The sequence below is a fragment of the Myripristis murdjan genome, chromosome 7, assembly GCF_902150065.1.
Source record: "Myripristis murdjan chromosome 7, fMyrMur1.1, whole genome shotgun sequence".
NCBI classification, from domain to species: domain Eukaryota; kingdom Metazoa; phylum Chordata; class Actinopteri; order Holocentriformes; family Holocentridae; genus Myripristis; species Myripristis murdjan.
In genome coordinates, this window is record NC_043986.1 from 31,872,370 (window position 1) to 31,888,838 (window position 16,469).

The 16,469-nt window shown below is 42.9% G+C and overlaps 1 protein-coding gene across 1 annotated transcript; it reads left to right on the top strand.

Moving 5' to 3' along the window:
• Positions 1-1,872: 1,872 nt before the first annotated feature.
• On the top strand, positions 1,873-15,561 carry tmem240a (transmembrane protein 240a). Its single transcript, XM_030056253.1, has 4 exons — positions 1,873-2,061; positions 2,465-2,571; positions 7,263-7,471; positions 15,391-15,561. Exons 1-4 carry the CDS (start codon positions 2,005-2,007, stop codon positions 15,543-15,545), a joined length of 528 nt encoding a protein of 175 aa, XP_029912113.1. The 5' UTR covers positions 1,873-2,004; the 3' UTR covers positions 15,546-15,561.
• Positions 15,562-16,469: the final 908 nt, after the last annotated feature.

A 16,469-nucleotide genomic window follows, 5' to 3' on the forward strand; every position in this document is an offset into this window, starting at 1 on the left:
CCGGCTGCTGCGTGGTCGCTGTCCAGGGTGCTGAAACTAAATTTGTGCCAGAGTGCTTTGGAGACGATTACACAGACTAGCATGAAACAATTTACAATAACCCTATTGTTTTTAATCCTATTGTTTACTAATGATGATTAATGGGGCTACTTAAAGAAGTGCTTGCGGGAAGTTGTTGACACATTTTTGCAGCCTAGATTTTCCATTGACATTCCTCCTCAGGTGAAGAGGATAGTTCTCAGATCAGTCTGAATAAAATGAGGGTGGTATGAAGCAATATAGGCACAGTGTCTTAATATAGTTTGCATGGTTAAAATAGTTTGCATAGGCATTGAACTTGCCACACCTCAGCAGCTTATGCAAATTCAAACTTGATCAGAAAAAAGATATGTGGAAGTCATAAAAAGCAAACAAACATGGGAGCATTCAATGTTCAGCCTAAGCTAAAAGTTTGCTGACCTAGATCTAATAATTTATCACATGGAGCAAATAAGAATATCTTCAGCCATCAGTTGGTGCCCCACTTTGTCCCCAGAAATATAGTTTTGAAATTGGAATGTTTTGAAGTTTGTTGATATAGGGAGTAAGCTGTAACTGTTAGTGAACCAACTCCCTTGGAAAGTTGTCTTCTTAGTAGTGGATGCTCAAAAACAACTTGTAAAAGTTACTGTTAAAACAAAGGGGTAATGTGGGTGGAGGGGGCCTATAGACTTTTGACATGAGAGGCACTGAGCACTTTGGACATTTAAATCAGCTGCATGGTGTTCTAACACCAGAGACAACAGCCTGGCTGGAACTAGAATGGCGCAGAATCAGAGACTGAAGAACTGCAATGTGTAGAAGGCAAAAAGGCAGAGAGAGAGAGAGAGAGAGAGAGAGAGAGAGAGAGAGAGAGAGAGAGAGAGAAAGAGAGAGAGAGAGAGAGAGAGAGAGAGAGAGAGAGAGAAGGACGGTGTGTGTGTGTGTGTGTGTGTGTGTGTGTGTGTGTGTGTGTGTTGGGGGTGGGGGTGTAGTAGGGTTATGCCTCAGGAGAAAAGGGGGGTTAAATCATCATCAAGAGTGGTATTCTTGAAATCCGCTCCAGTGCACCTGCAGGTTTCCACCGGTAATAAGCTTATATGCCATAAAGGCAAATTCACAGTTTGCAGCTTTTTCCCCCCGCACCGCCCACTAACCACACACACACACGCACGCACGCACGCACGCACGCGTGCGCACGCACATGCACAGGAGGTGGGAGTGGATGCTCGTGTGTTGCCGCTAGAAGACAGGATGGGATAATCATGCGTGTCTGGCTCCGGGCGTTGATGCAGCTGCCGTTGCTGGATGTCGACTGGGCTGGAGGTGCAGGGTGGGTCTAGTTCCCGACTGGAGCTATCTGGACCTCATGTCGATGTTATCATCCCTTCCGAGAAAGGCAAAGGGGCATGAAAGGAGTTGATGCAGCGCTTTGAAACAGCCAGGCGAGAGAAACTGCCAGTTCTCGTCGATGGAGGACACTATTCGCCGTTAACTCTTAGAATTAGCCCAGCCCCGGCTTGGAATAACTTGGAGAAAGGGGGACAGGCTAAGGGACACCGCTAGGACCTCCTCTCTTGTCTTCTTTATGTTATTTTATTTTATTTTTCAACTGCGATAGAAAGGCGCCAGTGGAAGAGAAAGATCACTTTTGCATTAATAATCAGGGTAAGACCCCCGTCCTCAGCAGCAGCCGGACCGCGGTTGGACCCAGCAGTGGCAGCATCCGACCGGCGGATATTTGGATGGAGAGGGCGCAGTGAGGGCTGAGACAGCCGCTTGCCGTGTGTAGGGGTTGGGGGGTGGGGGGGACGGAGCGGAGACGGAGGGGAGACCGGGCAGTTTGAAGGGACGGGGAGCCAGGAGCGGTGCGGCGGCTCCATGAGCGGCTCCTGCCGGGACAGAGCGCCCAGAGCCCAGCCGGAGCGTCTCCACCGCCGCGGGTAGAACCGGGCAAACAGGACGGCGGCCAGTTTGGTAGTTTTGATGCATATGATCACAACCACCATGATTTTTATGATTCTTGGTGCTTCAGTTGTAATGGTAAGACATCATCCTCTACCTCAGCCCTACCAGGTTTTCTTTGTATCCTAATTCACTCACCGAGACCGATATTTAACCAAATTCTCACCAGTGTGGCATAAATTAAAAACACACCTTTTTTCTGTGGGAAACTACCTTGCAGCAGGCCTATCAATGACATGTGGAAGTAGGTTAGCCTACCTATAATTACCTGCTGTCATAAATAAATAATCTAAGTCCGCTTCGATGTGAGAGTTTCCCTCCTTAGAATCGGGAGGATCTGCCAAGGCTATTTTCGTTTCTTCTCTTTATTATTGTTGTTATTATTGATGTGCATCGTTATTATAGAGACCATTTGATATCTGTAGGAATAGCCTAGCCTATTGCTTGACATGTCCCAGCTGACTGGAATGGTTCTTTGCAGGCGATAGCCTGTTTAATGGACATGAACGCACTACTGGATCGCTTTCACAACTACATCTTACCGCATCTACGAGGGGAAGACCGCGTCTGTCATTGCAACTGTGGAAGGTAAATGCCATCATCATTCTACGATATTTAGGCTAGACATGGTGTGGTGTGTTATTTCCCCCGTCAATTCTTAATTGTTGAAGAGGCCTCGAAGATTTCTGGCGCTGAAGCCCTGCAAAGCCGACCTGATATAAGCCTTTCTGTCCTCTCAAATACCGGCGATGGTTGTCCGCCGAGATTTTATTCGCCTTGTCTGCTCAGAACAGATAGGCTTGTTGTCACATTGTGTCGGTGTTGTTGTTGTTGTTGTTGCTGTTGTTGCTGTTGTTTTTGTTGTTTTTGTTGTTTTGTTTTTTAAGGCAAATAGGGTTTCGGTTTTGCTGCATACGAAGGTGTGTGGAGCCATAAATAGGTAATGAATTGTGAGCGCTATAAGGCCGTTCAAAACAATCTGAGCATCAAGTGCGTTTGGTGTGTTACATAGGCCTGCACGCTGTCCGTGACAATATAAGGCTGCCGAGCCAATCATGGACATAAGCTTTAACTATGGGAATGAAGTGGCCGCTGTGGGGTGAGAGTATGGGCTACTGATCAGCTCCCCTGCTGCTATGGTCTCACAGTGGGAGCCCTTATTTCTCTCTGGCAGTGTGCAGCCCAGGTTTGAAGTGGGGAAAACAGCAGCAAGACATTCATTAATATTTTCAATCGGAATTCATTAGCATGATTCACGCATTTCTGTCAAGAGCAGGGATCTACTACAGTGGGCTATATGTGAAAAACCATGCATCTGGATGGGCCTCTGTCGGTCTGATTGGTGTTTTTGCTCTTTCTCTACCTGCCTAGTGATCTGGCAATAGTTTTGAACCAGGCCCTTTGATCCAGCAGATCCAAACAGCTCCCTGTGTATTAGAGGCTGAACTGCCCATACAGGCAGCCTTGTCATAGCCTACTCTCAGATCAGATAAGTAACTTTAGGACTGGGTTTGGCTTTATTCTTTACTGCATAAGTTAAGCAGACGTCAGTAAAACAAAACAAGTCAACCCACAGTGTTCATATACTGCAGTGGGGGGTTGATATCGTTGCTGTTCATTAGCAGCATTAAGAGGCCAGCTCCTCTGTGTTCTTTTAGAGGCTGGAAATCCAGAATTGGGTCATCATCAGGTTCTGGTAGATTATACTTGTCATAGAGGCATAATCTGACCCAAGCTTTGGAAAGGCCTGTCTCTCACATTTAGAGTTTAGCCTATGGTGTGATATAGAGGAATCAAGACAGTTCTTAAGGAATGGCATGCTTGAAGACAACTACTCTTTTGATCAATGTGGGCAGCATCGATCAGGGGCTGATATATTTACTCTATTTTAATAATTGACATATGTCATTTATTACCCTATGACTACCTGTGGATGCATAAGGATCACTTGAATACTGAAATTGGACAATATCCACAACCAAACCTCTGCCGCCCCTTCTGTTTTCAGGTTATTGAAGCCGTATATTAACTTTCACTGACCTGGAAACACTCCTGAATGAGAGTCAGTCATCTGTTTTCACATAAACACCATTAACATGGGACATATGGATGAGAGAGAGAGGGGGAGAACTTGCCTGCCCTTCTAGCTGTGAGGTGTGGAGATGTCGTGATGCTGGCAGCGCTCACCTAATCAGACCCGAGGACACAGCCGCTGTCATTTCATCTGGTAGCTTTGATTTGGATGTTGTTGTAGCTTCTCTGTGGGGCCTGGCTGCCTCCGTGACAGAAAGGGAAACTAGGTGTATGTGTGGCCATGCAACCTGCTTTTGGACTATGGCGTGGGGTGGCAAGCTGGCAGGGAAGGCCACACAGTTGTCGGAAGGTTGCCAGTTTGTTTCTAACGCTAAAAAAAAACCCTCTCACATCCAAGATATTGCTTGTAAAAGAGTCGTTTTCCTTAGACTTTCTGTATAAGTTTGAGTTTCTGTAGGTGGCGCTCTTCTCTTTGACTGTTCAGCCATGGGGGCTATCACTGCCCACACTAACTACCGAGTCCCTCTTCTGTTTATTCTATACAAACTGAAAAATAAAACACATCACTTCCTGTGATTTTTCCCAGGAAAGAGCTACCAGACACCAAGAACAGCAAGAGCTTTCATGAGCTGCCCAGTTTAGATCACTGTGGTGTTACAGCAGCCAGTGGCAGAGGGTAGTGGATATTTATTTATATGGAGCTGTCACAGATTATTAATTTAAAGGTGCACTATGCAAAATTGACGAGGGTTGACTTTAGCAAGGACCCTCTCAGATTCAACTGACAAAACTGTGTAGTTACAATTTACATGCTTATTACACAGTTTTGTGTCCGTTGAGTATGAGAGGGTCCTCACTGAAATCAGCCCTCGTCAATTTTGCATTGTGCACCTTTAATACCTATCTGCATCCAAACCAGCTACAGAAAAGAGAATTCTTTCGTTTGGATGAATGATGTACTTCCGAAATCAAAACGAAAATAAACATCAGTACAAAATATCGGCTTCAGTCCAGGAACCAGTGATATTTGTCCTCAGAAAGCCGTATCGGTCAAACTGCATTATGGTCTCTCTCCAGTGATACCGGTCCTGAAAATAAGCCAACACATGGCGGCCTCCTGTCTCACAGTGCAATGTGTCAAAGTGTGTCACCTTACAGCTATCTTGATGCTCTTGCATTGTGCTCCCCTGCGCTGTTTACCAGACAGTTCATTGTGTTAAGTCTCTTTACCTCCATGTCAGGTGATACTAGCCACTTTTCATCTGGTGGTATGTAATTAAAAAGGATGCTTAATGTGGACCAGCAACTGGAGGACTGTTGATTGTGGTTGTTAGCATTTGCTCGGAAATTGGATGAGCAGTATGTGGTATGAGAAGGCCTATGTTGTAACTCAATTATCATGAACAAGGAGAAATATTTACTAAACTAATTAAAAAATAAATGTATAGACAAGGCTTTTAAACAATCAAAATTCATGTGTGATCTGTACATCTAGATAGCAACAATCATGCACCTGCTCGATTAATGGAAAAATGATTTAATTTGACTCCACATTTAGTTCTTTTGTGTCTTATCATATTTGGAAGACGAGTTTCTGTTAACATCTACTTTAGTGCCCAAATTAGCAGTTTCATGATAAAATGAATTATTACTTCTACACAAAGAAGCCTCCGTTAACACAATAATTGCTGGTATTAAAGTAAAACTCACTTCTTGCAATTACTGTTACAGGTATAAGATAATGTCAGACCTCGACTACCCGCACCTGATGCACTTTGTATTTATGTTTGTGTGGAGTGCTTTATCAGCACGGCACATTCACAGTGGGAGCCGCTGGTTCCCCTTGGGACACGCTTGGGTGCTTGCACGGATTTCAGGGGGTTCCCGGCACAAAGAGGAATAGTTTAATTTCACCACAGTTTTGAATTAACCGCCAGATGATCCCAGAAGTATATGAATGACTTTTGTAATCACTGGTGTCATCGTCAGAACTATTATCTCCATAGCCCCACACAGTCTAGATAGTTTTACAATGAAACAGTAAATCAACAACTAAAATTGTCCCATATGGACCCTTGGGAATAAATTTCTTCAAATGGAAGCCAGGGGTCTTAATATCTATCTATCTGAGGGTCCACAACACAAATACCTTAGATAACTGCTATTTTATCATATAGTTACTGTGTTTATCATATGTCTGTGTATGCAAAATATTGATGTGCTTTGCAATAAAAGTATGAATGCAAGAGTAAATTAAAGTTATAGATTATCTATTTTGAAAAATGTGATATTTCACTCCCCTCTAGCTGTTCTGTAGGATTCTGTTACTGAGTGCTGGATACTGGCTGGATGCTCCAAATGCTAACTGTTAGCCTCCTGACATTGAGCTGGACTTCCCCCCAGCTAACACTCTGAAAAATTACCACCTAAAAAGTGCACACAGATGACAGTTTTGCTCAAATGACTGTTTATGACTGTATTTTCCCAGTTATCAACATCCAGAAAGATCCGGTAACTTCTGCACTTCCTGTATCACTCCGCCTCAGAGGAGCAGCAGCCACCACAGAGACACAAGTAGATTGATTGAGCTTGTTATCATTGGTTTTGTTCATTGAACACATGTATGCATGTTGGAGGACAAAAATAACAACTTTTTTCCGAATACTAAAAGATAGTGAGAAAAAGAAGAAGTTATCCACAACATTACAGTGTAGCTAGCTCCTTCTCTTCCTCTGCTCCTCTCTGTCACAGGGTTCTTGTACCTTTCAGGCTCCTGCCAGCCACCGTAGTAACTGAGGACCAGCAGAGAGCTTATACCACACAAAAACATAGTTCCGCTGTTGATCTTTTTTTATTCCAACATTGAAACATTAACTATATGCCATTTTGGGCAGTAAACATTCTGCTACACATCATCAAACTCAAACTTTGTTTATTTAACAATTCAAATGGATTAAGGTGGTTATTTTTCAGAATATTAGCTGGGGGGAAGTCCAGCTCAATGGCAGGAGGCTAACAGTTAGCATTTGGAGCATCCAGCCAGTATCCAGCACTCAGTAACAATGAGAGGAAGATAGTACCACTACTGTCCTACATAATAGCTGGGGGCTGAAATAATATCATATTTTTTTCAAAGCAGGAGAACTTTCCCTTTAGGAGCTTGTTCAGAGACCATACTGCAAAAAGGTCTTTTTTTTTTAAACTGATTTCATATCCCCATCTTACCCCTGGTGGTTTCCTTCTAGGCATCACGTCCACTATGTGATCCCGTATGACGGCGACCATTCCTTGGTGGACTCATCGGAGAACTATTTTGTGAGTGACAGTGTGACCAAGCAGGAGATGGACCTGATGCTGGGGCTCCTGCTGGGCTTCTGCATCAGCTGGCTGCTGCTGTGGCTGGACGGAGTCCTACACTGTGCCGTCAGGGCCTGGAGGGCCAGCCGATACTACGGTAAGGCAGCCTCAGTCACCATATGGCCGGTAGGCAGGCCTGCTGCTTCTGTGCACTACAGATACACTTGAGCGCACTTCATGCCAGAGCTCACCAGCCCAAAAACATCAGGACATTGCCCACAAATGTTTTTCTGTTCATTCTAGTGTTACCTGACATTTAATAGTCACTGAATCGGTGACAAGGTCCAGCTGTACCTCTGCTGAAGCATCAAAATTAATTAAAAAATTTCCCTTGAAGTCTGTGTTTTAAAATATACTGTTGCTGTTCAATAAACTTGAATTGATAACTGAAAGAAAAAGAGCTACGACAGAATGAAAAATTTTGTTTGAGCAGTATCATGATTACTGGCCAGAATTGAGCACAGTATACTTCTCTACAAGGTTTGCAACATTTTACAACAGTATCAAACATTAAACCTCGAGAAAAACTTTGGGTGATCATTTAATATTTGAATTGTTTTGGCCTTTTGTCAGGCAAAGGAATGAGTTCCCAGTTTCTACACACAATAAACATCCTTGTTTACTTGGACCCGAGTGAGTAAATTAAATGTAAACCGGGCGGCGTGATACATGAGGTACAAGTTTGCATACTGCAGTAATAAGCACCCGTGAAACGCCTCCCATCCATTCAAAATGTGTCGTGGGAAGCGAATGTTGAACAGCTCTGTTTTAACTTTAAGTGTAACAAACTGAGGCTCGTGAACATGAGCTATACATCACCAAGCACTGAACCGCTCCACTAAAACCGACTGGACCTTGGAGATGCCGCTCTTGTTTCACTTATGATGTTTTTTTGTAACAGCACAAAGCAAATATAGCATGTAGAAATGTAGAATACTGTCATATTTCCATATTCCACACAATCACATTGTATATAGAAATGTAGTCTGTATTACTCAAACAAAAGCACCACAAAAACAAATGCCTTCTTGAACTGATCAAACATCTAAAATGAATTCAAAGCCATGCCTGTGGTGCTGGTTGTCCTTTTAGCACACATTTTACACACAGAAATATATACAGTATATACATGTATTGTAAAAGAAGTCCTAAAAATCCACTCAGTTGGCATGTGCCTGCATGTATAAGTGCTTGCCAGGTTAACACAGCAGTTGGTGGAGGTCTGGTAAATGACCTTACCCCACTGCTTGGTCCAGTTTTGGCGCTTCTGCTCTGATATTTTTTCTGAGTTTACTGCTACCTCTAGGAAAATCACAGCCAAAACCTTCCAACTGTGAGATGATTCATAGGTATTAGTCAAGATAAAACACAATATAAAGTGCTGTCATGTTTTTCAGAGCCTTAAACACCCTGAGCGTTATTTTACTGGTAATCCTTTTTGCGTTTGTTGTCAGTCAACAGCAGTGGCGATCGTAAAGTGTCGTGTTCTCAAGCAGCAGCAATCACAAATCATAATCATTCTTTTCTGATGATATGTATCTACGTTATTATGATTACTATGATTTCTGACCACTTAAAAAAAATCCCAACTTTTTGAAAAACGGCAGCAATATTGACAATCACAAACCAAAATGACATTGTGTAGCTCTGGGATTCACAGTAAGCGTGTGAACTGACTGGATGGGATTAAAGATAATCTCTGCAAAATTGCCAAGGGTTGACTGAAGTGAGGACCGTTTAAGGAAAAATTATGGAAACAGCATGAAATTTGATGCTTGAGTCGTAATAATTCTTATCATTGAGAAATACGGTTCAGTTAAACCTCCGAGATCAGGTTTTCAGAGAGCAAATGTTGAAAACTTGTCAATGAGAAAAAGAAAAGCCTGTTTAAAATATTAATAGAGCGATGCCAGTGCTGGATGTGACATTTGGACATGAGAGTGTAATATTTGAGGAGAAATTAAGTAGTGTAAGTTGTGGATTCACCACAAAATATTGTAACTAGTTTGGGAGCTTGCACATTATTCACACACAAATGTAAACAGTTACGTAACTTCAGCCTGTCCAAGGAGTTTTCGGCACACTATATCCATTAGCGAGGAGTTATTTAGAAAAGCTCAGTATTGTTGGTCTCATACCAAGAGAAAGGAAGGAAACTTTAATTGAAATGATGTAGCCTGTTTATATCCCCAAATTTTTCAATAACCTCCAGGGTTTCTGCTGACATTTTACACCAGGGAAGAAAAAAAAACTGTTTTTAGGCCACAGTGGAGTCACATACAGTCTGGCTCCTTTTGATGGAGTTAATTAGCTAATAACCTGAGGCGACTTCGGTGCTGCAAACTAAACTAACTAGCGAACACAGATCTATGTAAGTTCCACCACAAATCATTTTTATTCTCTAAAGATGATTTATCTCACAGTAATATGGTTAATGTTATCTCAGCTAGACATGGAAGGTGGATATTTGACTTGCAAGTGTTAAAATAGTTGGGAACATTTTGACTGTCGGGGTCTCACAGGTGCCCGCTGACGTTTAACTCAACCCAGGTCGTCTCTGCCACTGAAGATGTGTGTAATGACCATAGCCTTGTACTAACTGTTCACTCGCAGTAGTAAACGCCCGGTCTCTTCCGATAAATTCAAGGCATGCCGAAGCTATCTTTTTGTAAATAAAATTGCTTTATTGGACATGCAAAACGCATTAAAAAAAGCCCAACACATTGCAACGTGGCAGTCGTCCGCATGGCCATTAGCTAAGTCTATATTCCTCTGTCTTTATCAGGATCCTTTCTGCCTCCAGAGCAGCTGCTCCTAGAAATGTTTGCAGAACTAAAACTGCAATCTGTAGCTGATAAACCTAATAACAGCACTACAACTTACTGAGGCAAAGACAGAATACGTGCAGAATATGTATAATATGAACTCTACCACAAATATGAAATGCATTATGAAATGTGCAGGAAAAAAACAGTATGTCCACAATATGTAACAATTAGAAGGATGCTGGAATGTGAAAGAAACAACAAAACACATGATAATTGTTCAAGTGTTAAGGCCATACATTGGCTGTGTGCAGAAAATGTCTAGGTGTGTAGATATGTGTGTTGTATAAAAGGAAAGGCCTTGCCAGTGTACTCACTGTACTGGTAACATATGTACAGAAAGTGCACATTTGTGTATTTGCATCGCTCGCTAAAACTTTTTTTTTTAAGCAAATGGAGAAAGGCTTGGATACAAAAATACATTTATCCACCCTCCACAGTTGCCAAGGCAGAGTGAAACCAGGCTGGAGTCTGAGACCGTAGAAATCTGGACAGAGATCGAGACTTGACTCGAGTTCCCACAGGCCTGAATCCCACTCCTACCATCTGGTGTGCTATAGTGGGAACTTCCTCCTCACGTACCATGTGTTTGAAGCCCACTTCATGTGGAAGTACTGCTGCTTAATTTCCCGTCTCATGTCACTGATGCTGCTGAAATCTCTCTCTCTCAGGCCTATCGCCATTTCCTCCTGTCTCAACAAGACTGATGGAGGATGGAGAGAAGGAGTCTAGATGACTTAAAGCAAAATTGATCTTTGGTATTGTGTTGGGTTGTCTAGTTCCCTGGGTGTGATATGAGTCCACATGCTGGTGAAATCTCCTCATTAGCTGCTCTGTGATCCCCTGGGCTGCTAGTCCACAATACTGGATTACTATCTCTCCATCCACTTCCATTGTAAAATGGCTCCTAAAATAACATTTTTAGCACATAAATGAATATGAACAAAGGGGATTATGCCAGTATAAAAAACAACATGTCCTGGTACTCTTTTTTGTGTAATTACAGTTACTTGTGGACGTATAATCAGGTTGTTTCTTCCTCCTTTCTCGTTCAAATAGGAAAATAACAGGAAAAGAGCCACTTATTTACCTTTAAAAAAAAAAAAAAAAAAAAAAAAGGTACCGGGACTTGTTGATTTTTATATTGCCATAATCAGCTTTATTTCTTGGTTTATGTGCTAAAAGTGATATTTTTGGACTTGCGTTGATGTTTAGGACCTGTTTTGGAACATCTCGATCAGATTCCACACACATATTCATAAATATGTTGGTGTTAGCATTAATCTTGTGGATTAAAACGCACAAACGTCGTGTTCCGTGGTCATTTCAGACTGTAACAGAAATGGCCAGATGAAATTTCTTGAGGAAACACTTCAAATGATCAAATCATCAGTTAAAATGATCAGCTTCGCAAATGGTCAACTTTAAAGATCCTAAATAGCAGTTACAATCACAATTCACATTTGGCAGACGCGTTTATCCAAAGTGAGGTACATATGAGATTTTTATACACCACAAAAAATATTGGTTATCAGGAGCTCCAATCCCAAAACATGGCATGAGTACAGGCTTTCAGAAACATGTACTGGCCCACTCCTCCTAGTTAAGTATTCTGTCGGCGTGAGCTCTATGCTGTACGGTACTCAATGTCAGAACAGGCCTGTATTGTGGAGGTGGCCTGGATCCTCAGCTTTAAGAATACAGCTAAAAAAGGTGATATGTGACCTGGATATTTGGACTGCTGTGGAAAAGCTCCACAGACAAAAAAGGGCAGAAAAGGGTATGTGGCACCGATCAAATTCTTCACCAACGATTTGAAGCGGAGCCACTGCATAAAGGGAAACAGCGCAAACTTGCGAGTTTTTGCTCCTCGTGCGTTCAGTGATTTCGTCGACGCCGGTGTAAAGCCTGATTCATGCAGCGCTGGCATGTTCAGGCTCTGCACATGGGTGTGAAAAATTTAAGTTTTGCAGCAGCGAGTGAGGCAATGCTGTTTCTGTAGCGCGTTAGTACACTGTGTGCAATACATCACCATAAAAACCACCCAGTTATCATTTGGGTGTGTGTGTGTGTGTGTGTTGGGGTGGTATGGGCAGTGGGGGGCTATAGGCTTCTTCTTTTGTACTGGGAGGGAAAGCCCCTCTGTTACCATGCTGCCGTGCTGTGTGTGTGTGTGTGTGTGTGTGTGTGTGTGTCAGTCAGTGTGTGTGGCGACTGTGACGTTGACGCTAGGTCAGACTCATTTAGCCTTCCAGAGATGAGGAGTGAAGGTGAGGCTGACAGAGTGGGGAGGGGCTGAGGGGTGTGGGGGGGTTTGGAGATGCTGTCACATCCCCACCCCCAACCACACACACACACACACACACACACACACACACACACAAGCTCTCTCCTCCAGAGCTATAAATAGAATGAGAGAGAGCAGCTGGAATGGCGAGTGAGGGAGAAAACACACACACACACACACACACACACAGACACACACACACACACTGCATTGAGATGCGCATTGATTCCCATTGCGTTTTTTTCCCTCCTAATTCTATCTATAGCTCCTCCCTCTCCCCTCCCTATTCAGTTATTGAATCTACTGACCATTTCCTTTACAACGCATCCTTCTGCAACTGCCCCACCACCACCATCGCACACACACACACACACACACACACACAAGCACACGCACACACACATACATGAATATCTGATTTATTTATCCTGGCGCCGGCGTCTCTTTTGCAAAGGCACAAGGGACAGAGCGATATAAAAACAATATTTTTTTAATAAATGGAGAAAGTTATGACTTGGCATTTACCATTAATCCCCACTTCCTTGCCCCGCAATTTGAAGGGGCTTTACAATTGTGTCTTCACCCCCCCCCCTGCCTTTTTCTGCGCTGCATTAACATTTTGATTTTCCCCCAGATTCCATCTCCACCTCTCTCCATCCTTTTATTCAAATGAGAGAGACCTGTCTTCGTCGCCTCCTTTCCTTTGGATACCCTTCAGAACAGTCCTTGTGGATTGCATACCCATTCACAGCTATAAATAACTCACTCTCTCCCTCCTCCCCCTCCTCCTCCTCCTCCTCACCTCCACCCAACACCCCACCCCGCCTTCCCCCATTCTCCAGCAGGGCCATTTGCTACTGGGTTTGCTGTCTGGGGCTCTCCCCCTCTCTCTCTCTCGTTCTCTCTCCGTCAGTCTCCACGGGCCTCGCTTCACCTCGCCCAGCTCCAGCTTATAGCCTGACAAACACAAATCCCCGCTCTGCCATTCCTGCACCTCGCATTCATGAAATCCTTGTTCATTTCAGTCCATTCACTGTTTCCTGGCAGGTCAGCCCGTACATGCACACACACACAAGCAGCAAGGTTGAATGACGGCGGCTGACTGGTCAAAGACGGAGCGGTGTGTGTTTGGCAAGTGAACGGCGTTGCTTATCGCGCTCAATGAAAGAACATTTGGTCAGTGTCCGTTGTATTTTCCATTTGACCTTAACTTCACCTGATGTAAAATCCTTTGGGCGGCAGAGGACTACAGCCAAGACACAGGCGTGAATGGCATATGTGCAATATCCCACACACCAACGTGGAGAACCAAGGGCGCGCTGTGCACTTGAAGAGATTGATGCTTTTTTTCCCTTTCTCATCCAATATTTCAACGTTCCAATCTTTTATCTCGTTTCTGTCACTCTGCCCTCACTGTAAAAATGCTCACCTCCACTTCCCTGAATTAAAACTAGTTAATGCTATGATGGCCATAGGAACTGTAGGAGCTCATAACTCGTTTTTATGCCCCAGACCCCCGAGTTCAGAGACCTCTGTGCAGCTACTTCACTGGTGGTTATTTTATTTTTGGTCCAGCTACCACACCTTTGGAAATAAAAGGCAAAAACAGTAGGAAATAAGATTGTTATGTACAAATTTTGAGATACATGATGTATGGACCAGAATAGATGGAATAGCCTCCAAGTCCTTGCACACAAATGGCTTATCTAATATGGATTTTTTTTTTTTTTTTTTTTTTTTTTTTTTTTTAATTGTTGATAGCAGTGAATTTGTGCCAAAGTCTGGTCATTTTTATGCCATGTATTCAGTGTCCTCCCCAGCTTGTCAGGGTGTAAAAGCCCCCGAAAGAGCAGTTAGATCATAATTGGACGTTAAAACACCTCATTGTGACCCAGGATGGTAATCAATCAAAGTGCATCTTATCCATCATCCGAGGTGGATTGAACTGACTGGCAGATATCTGATACTTCATACAAGGCAAGCAAACTGATATATCCGTGTAACTTTATATTCAGCTTTCAAATAAAATGAGAACCTGGCCAGGGCAGTGTTGTTAGTGGTGCATGTCTCCCGTCTGTTGGGTCAGGTTTCGAACCAGAACATGACAATAAGGTGGATTTTAGACAATCATATGTCATCATTTCATATGTATCTTAAAAGCTCATTTTAGTGTCTTTCAAAGTGGGTCCACAGCCACACAGCCTTGACATTGTTGGTTAGCTTCCCTACTTATACATTTGCTGGTGTGGAATCTCATCAAAATGTATCTCTGGAATCACCTGAGTTAAAGTCTTCTCATGGACAGCCACTATGGAGTTAGGATGGGGTCTTACACCAATATCATGATGTGAGGCTAGATCGTCTGGGAGTTTGGAAGTTGTAATATTGTGATCTAAGTGTTTTCTTTTCACTGATTGGTCATTATATTCACATTACTAATCTTGAAACATTTTGTGAAAGCACCAATAGTCTCAGTCCCAATATTGAGGTATTTGGGCAAAAATATCAAATATCACAATATTTGATATTTTCCATACCGCCCAGCCCTGTGTAGAGTATTTATCAATTCTTCATTTAATATGTATTTAGTAGTCAAACTACATTATGTCAGTTGTAACACAGGTGAACCACAAAGACTGACTGATATCATATTTTTAAGGTCAAATTTTAAGTTTTAAACTGTTAAGGCCTTTGACACTGCAAATCAATCTACACTTTTTTTTCTTTTTTCTTGTTTTGTGTTAGTGAATGTTTTTTATATGCAACTTGTAGCTTTTGCTGCCTTCTCAGTGGGACCTTCCTGGATAAATAAATAATAAATAAATAAAATACTGACTGATATACTGACAGAACCTTAATGCTGCCCACTGTAACCGTCCTGTTGCCTCTTGTCGCCCTCCCCAGACACCCCCTCCTGGTCGTGGCTGCCTCAGTTCTGCAACCTTCGAGACCTCCGTCGCCGCGCTCAGCTGAGACAGCTGGAGGACTCCAGCGGCAACATGGTCCACATCAAGCAGAAGCTCTACCACAATGGCCACCCCAGTCCCCGCCATCTCTGACTCAAAAAAAAAAAAAGAAACAAAAATTTAAAAAATTAAATTAAAAAAAACAACAAAAACACTAACCTCCCTCCCCCTTCCCAAACCCGTCCTTCTCAACTCTTTCAACATACCTCCCACCACCAAACTCCCCAAAACTGCCCCATGGCCAACTGCTGCCTCAGAGACCCTGGAAAACTGCCCTCCCACTGTTCATAAAAACGGCCCTTTGACCCCCACAACGGGACTTTGTTATGACAAAACCCGGCGCCTGTCAGCACCAAAATAACCTAAAACTCGAAAAGGAGGAAGATGATTATTTGTTGCCACTGAAATCTTGTCTTATGTCCATGTCCACTATTGTGGGAGGAGGAAGAAGAAAAAAAAATTTTTAAGGGTGTTTTTTCTGTATAGACATTTTCTGTGTTCATTGTTAAACTTGGCATGCTCTTTTAGAACAGGGTAAGATGTGGGCAGTGTATGGAACGGGGGTGGTAAGACAGGGGTGTCATGATTATTTTTTTTCTCTATTGGGTGGGAGGGGGGGACTTTGTTCAGGCAGGGAAGTGGTGAACGACGGGTGGGTGGGTTTCAACATTTTTGTGATGAAACGATTAGACTGCTGCTTCTGTAAATAGTTATAAATACGGGCAAGTGGGATTTAACAGTCTTCAAAAGGGGGTGTGTGGGGGGATTTTTGTGTGTGTGAGTCGTTTATCAATAGAAAACCTGATGATGGACTGTGTGGGGAAGATAACTAACAGGACATAAAGAGGAATTGGTTTGAAAACTGGATGTGAAACCATGTGATTTCAGCTAAAACAGATTAATTAGCTTTGTTACTTAGTGAATTAAATGAATGTATTAATTTTTCCTGTAAATATGTGAGGGGGGGGAGTGTCCATGCTTGCGGTCTGGGTTCTCTTTGCTGTATTACCATTGATT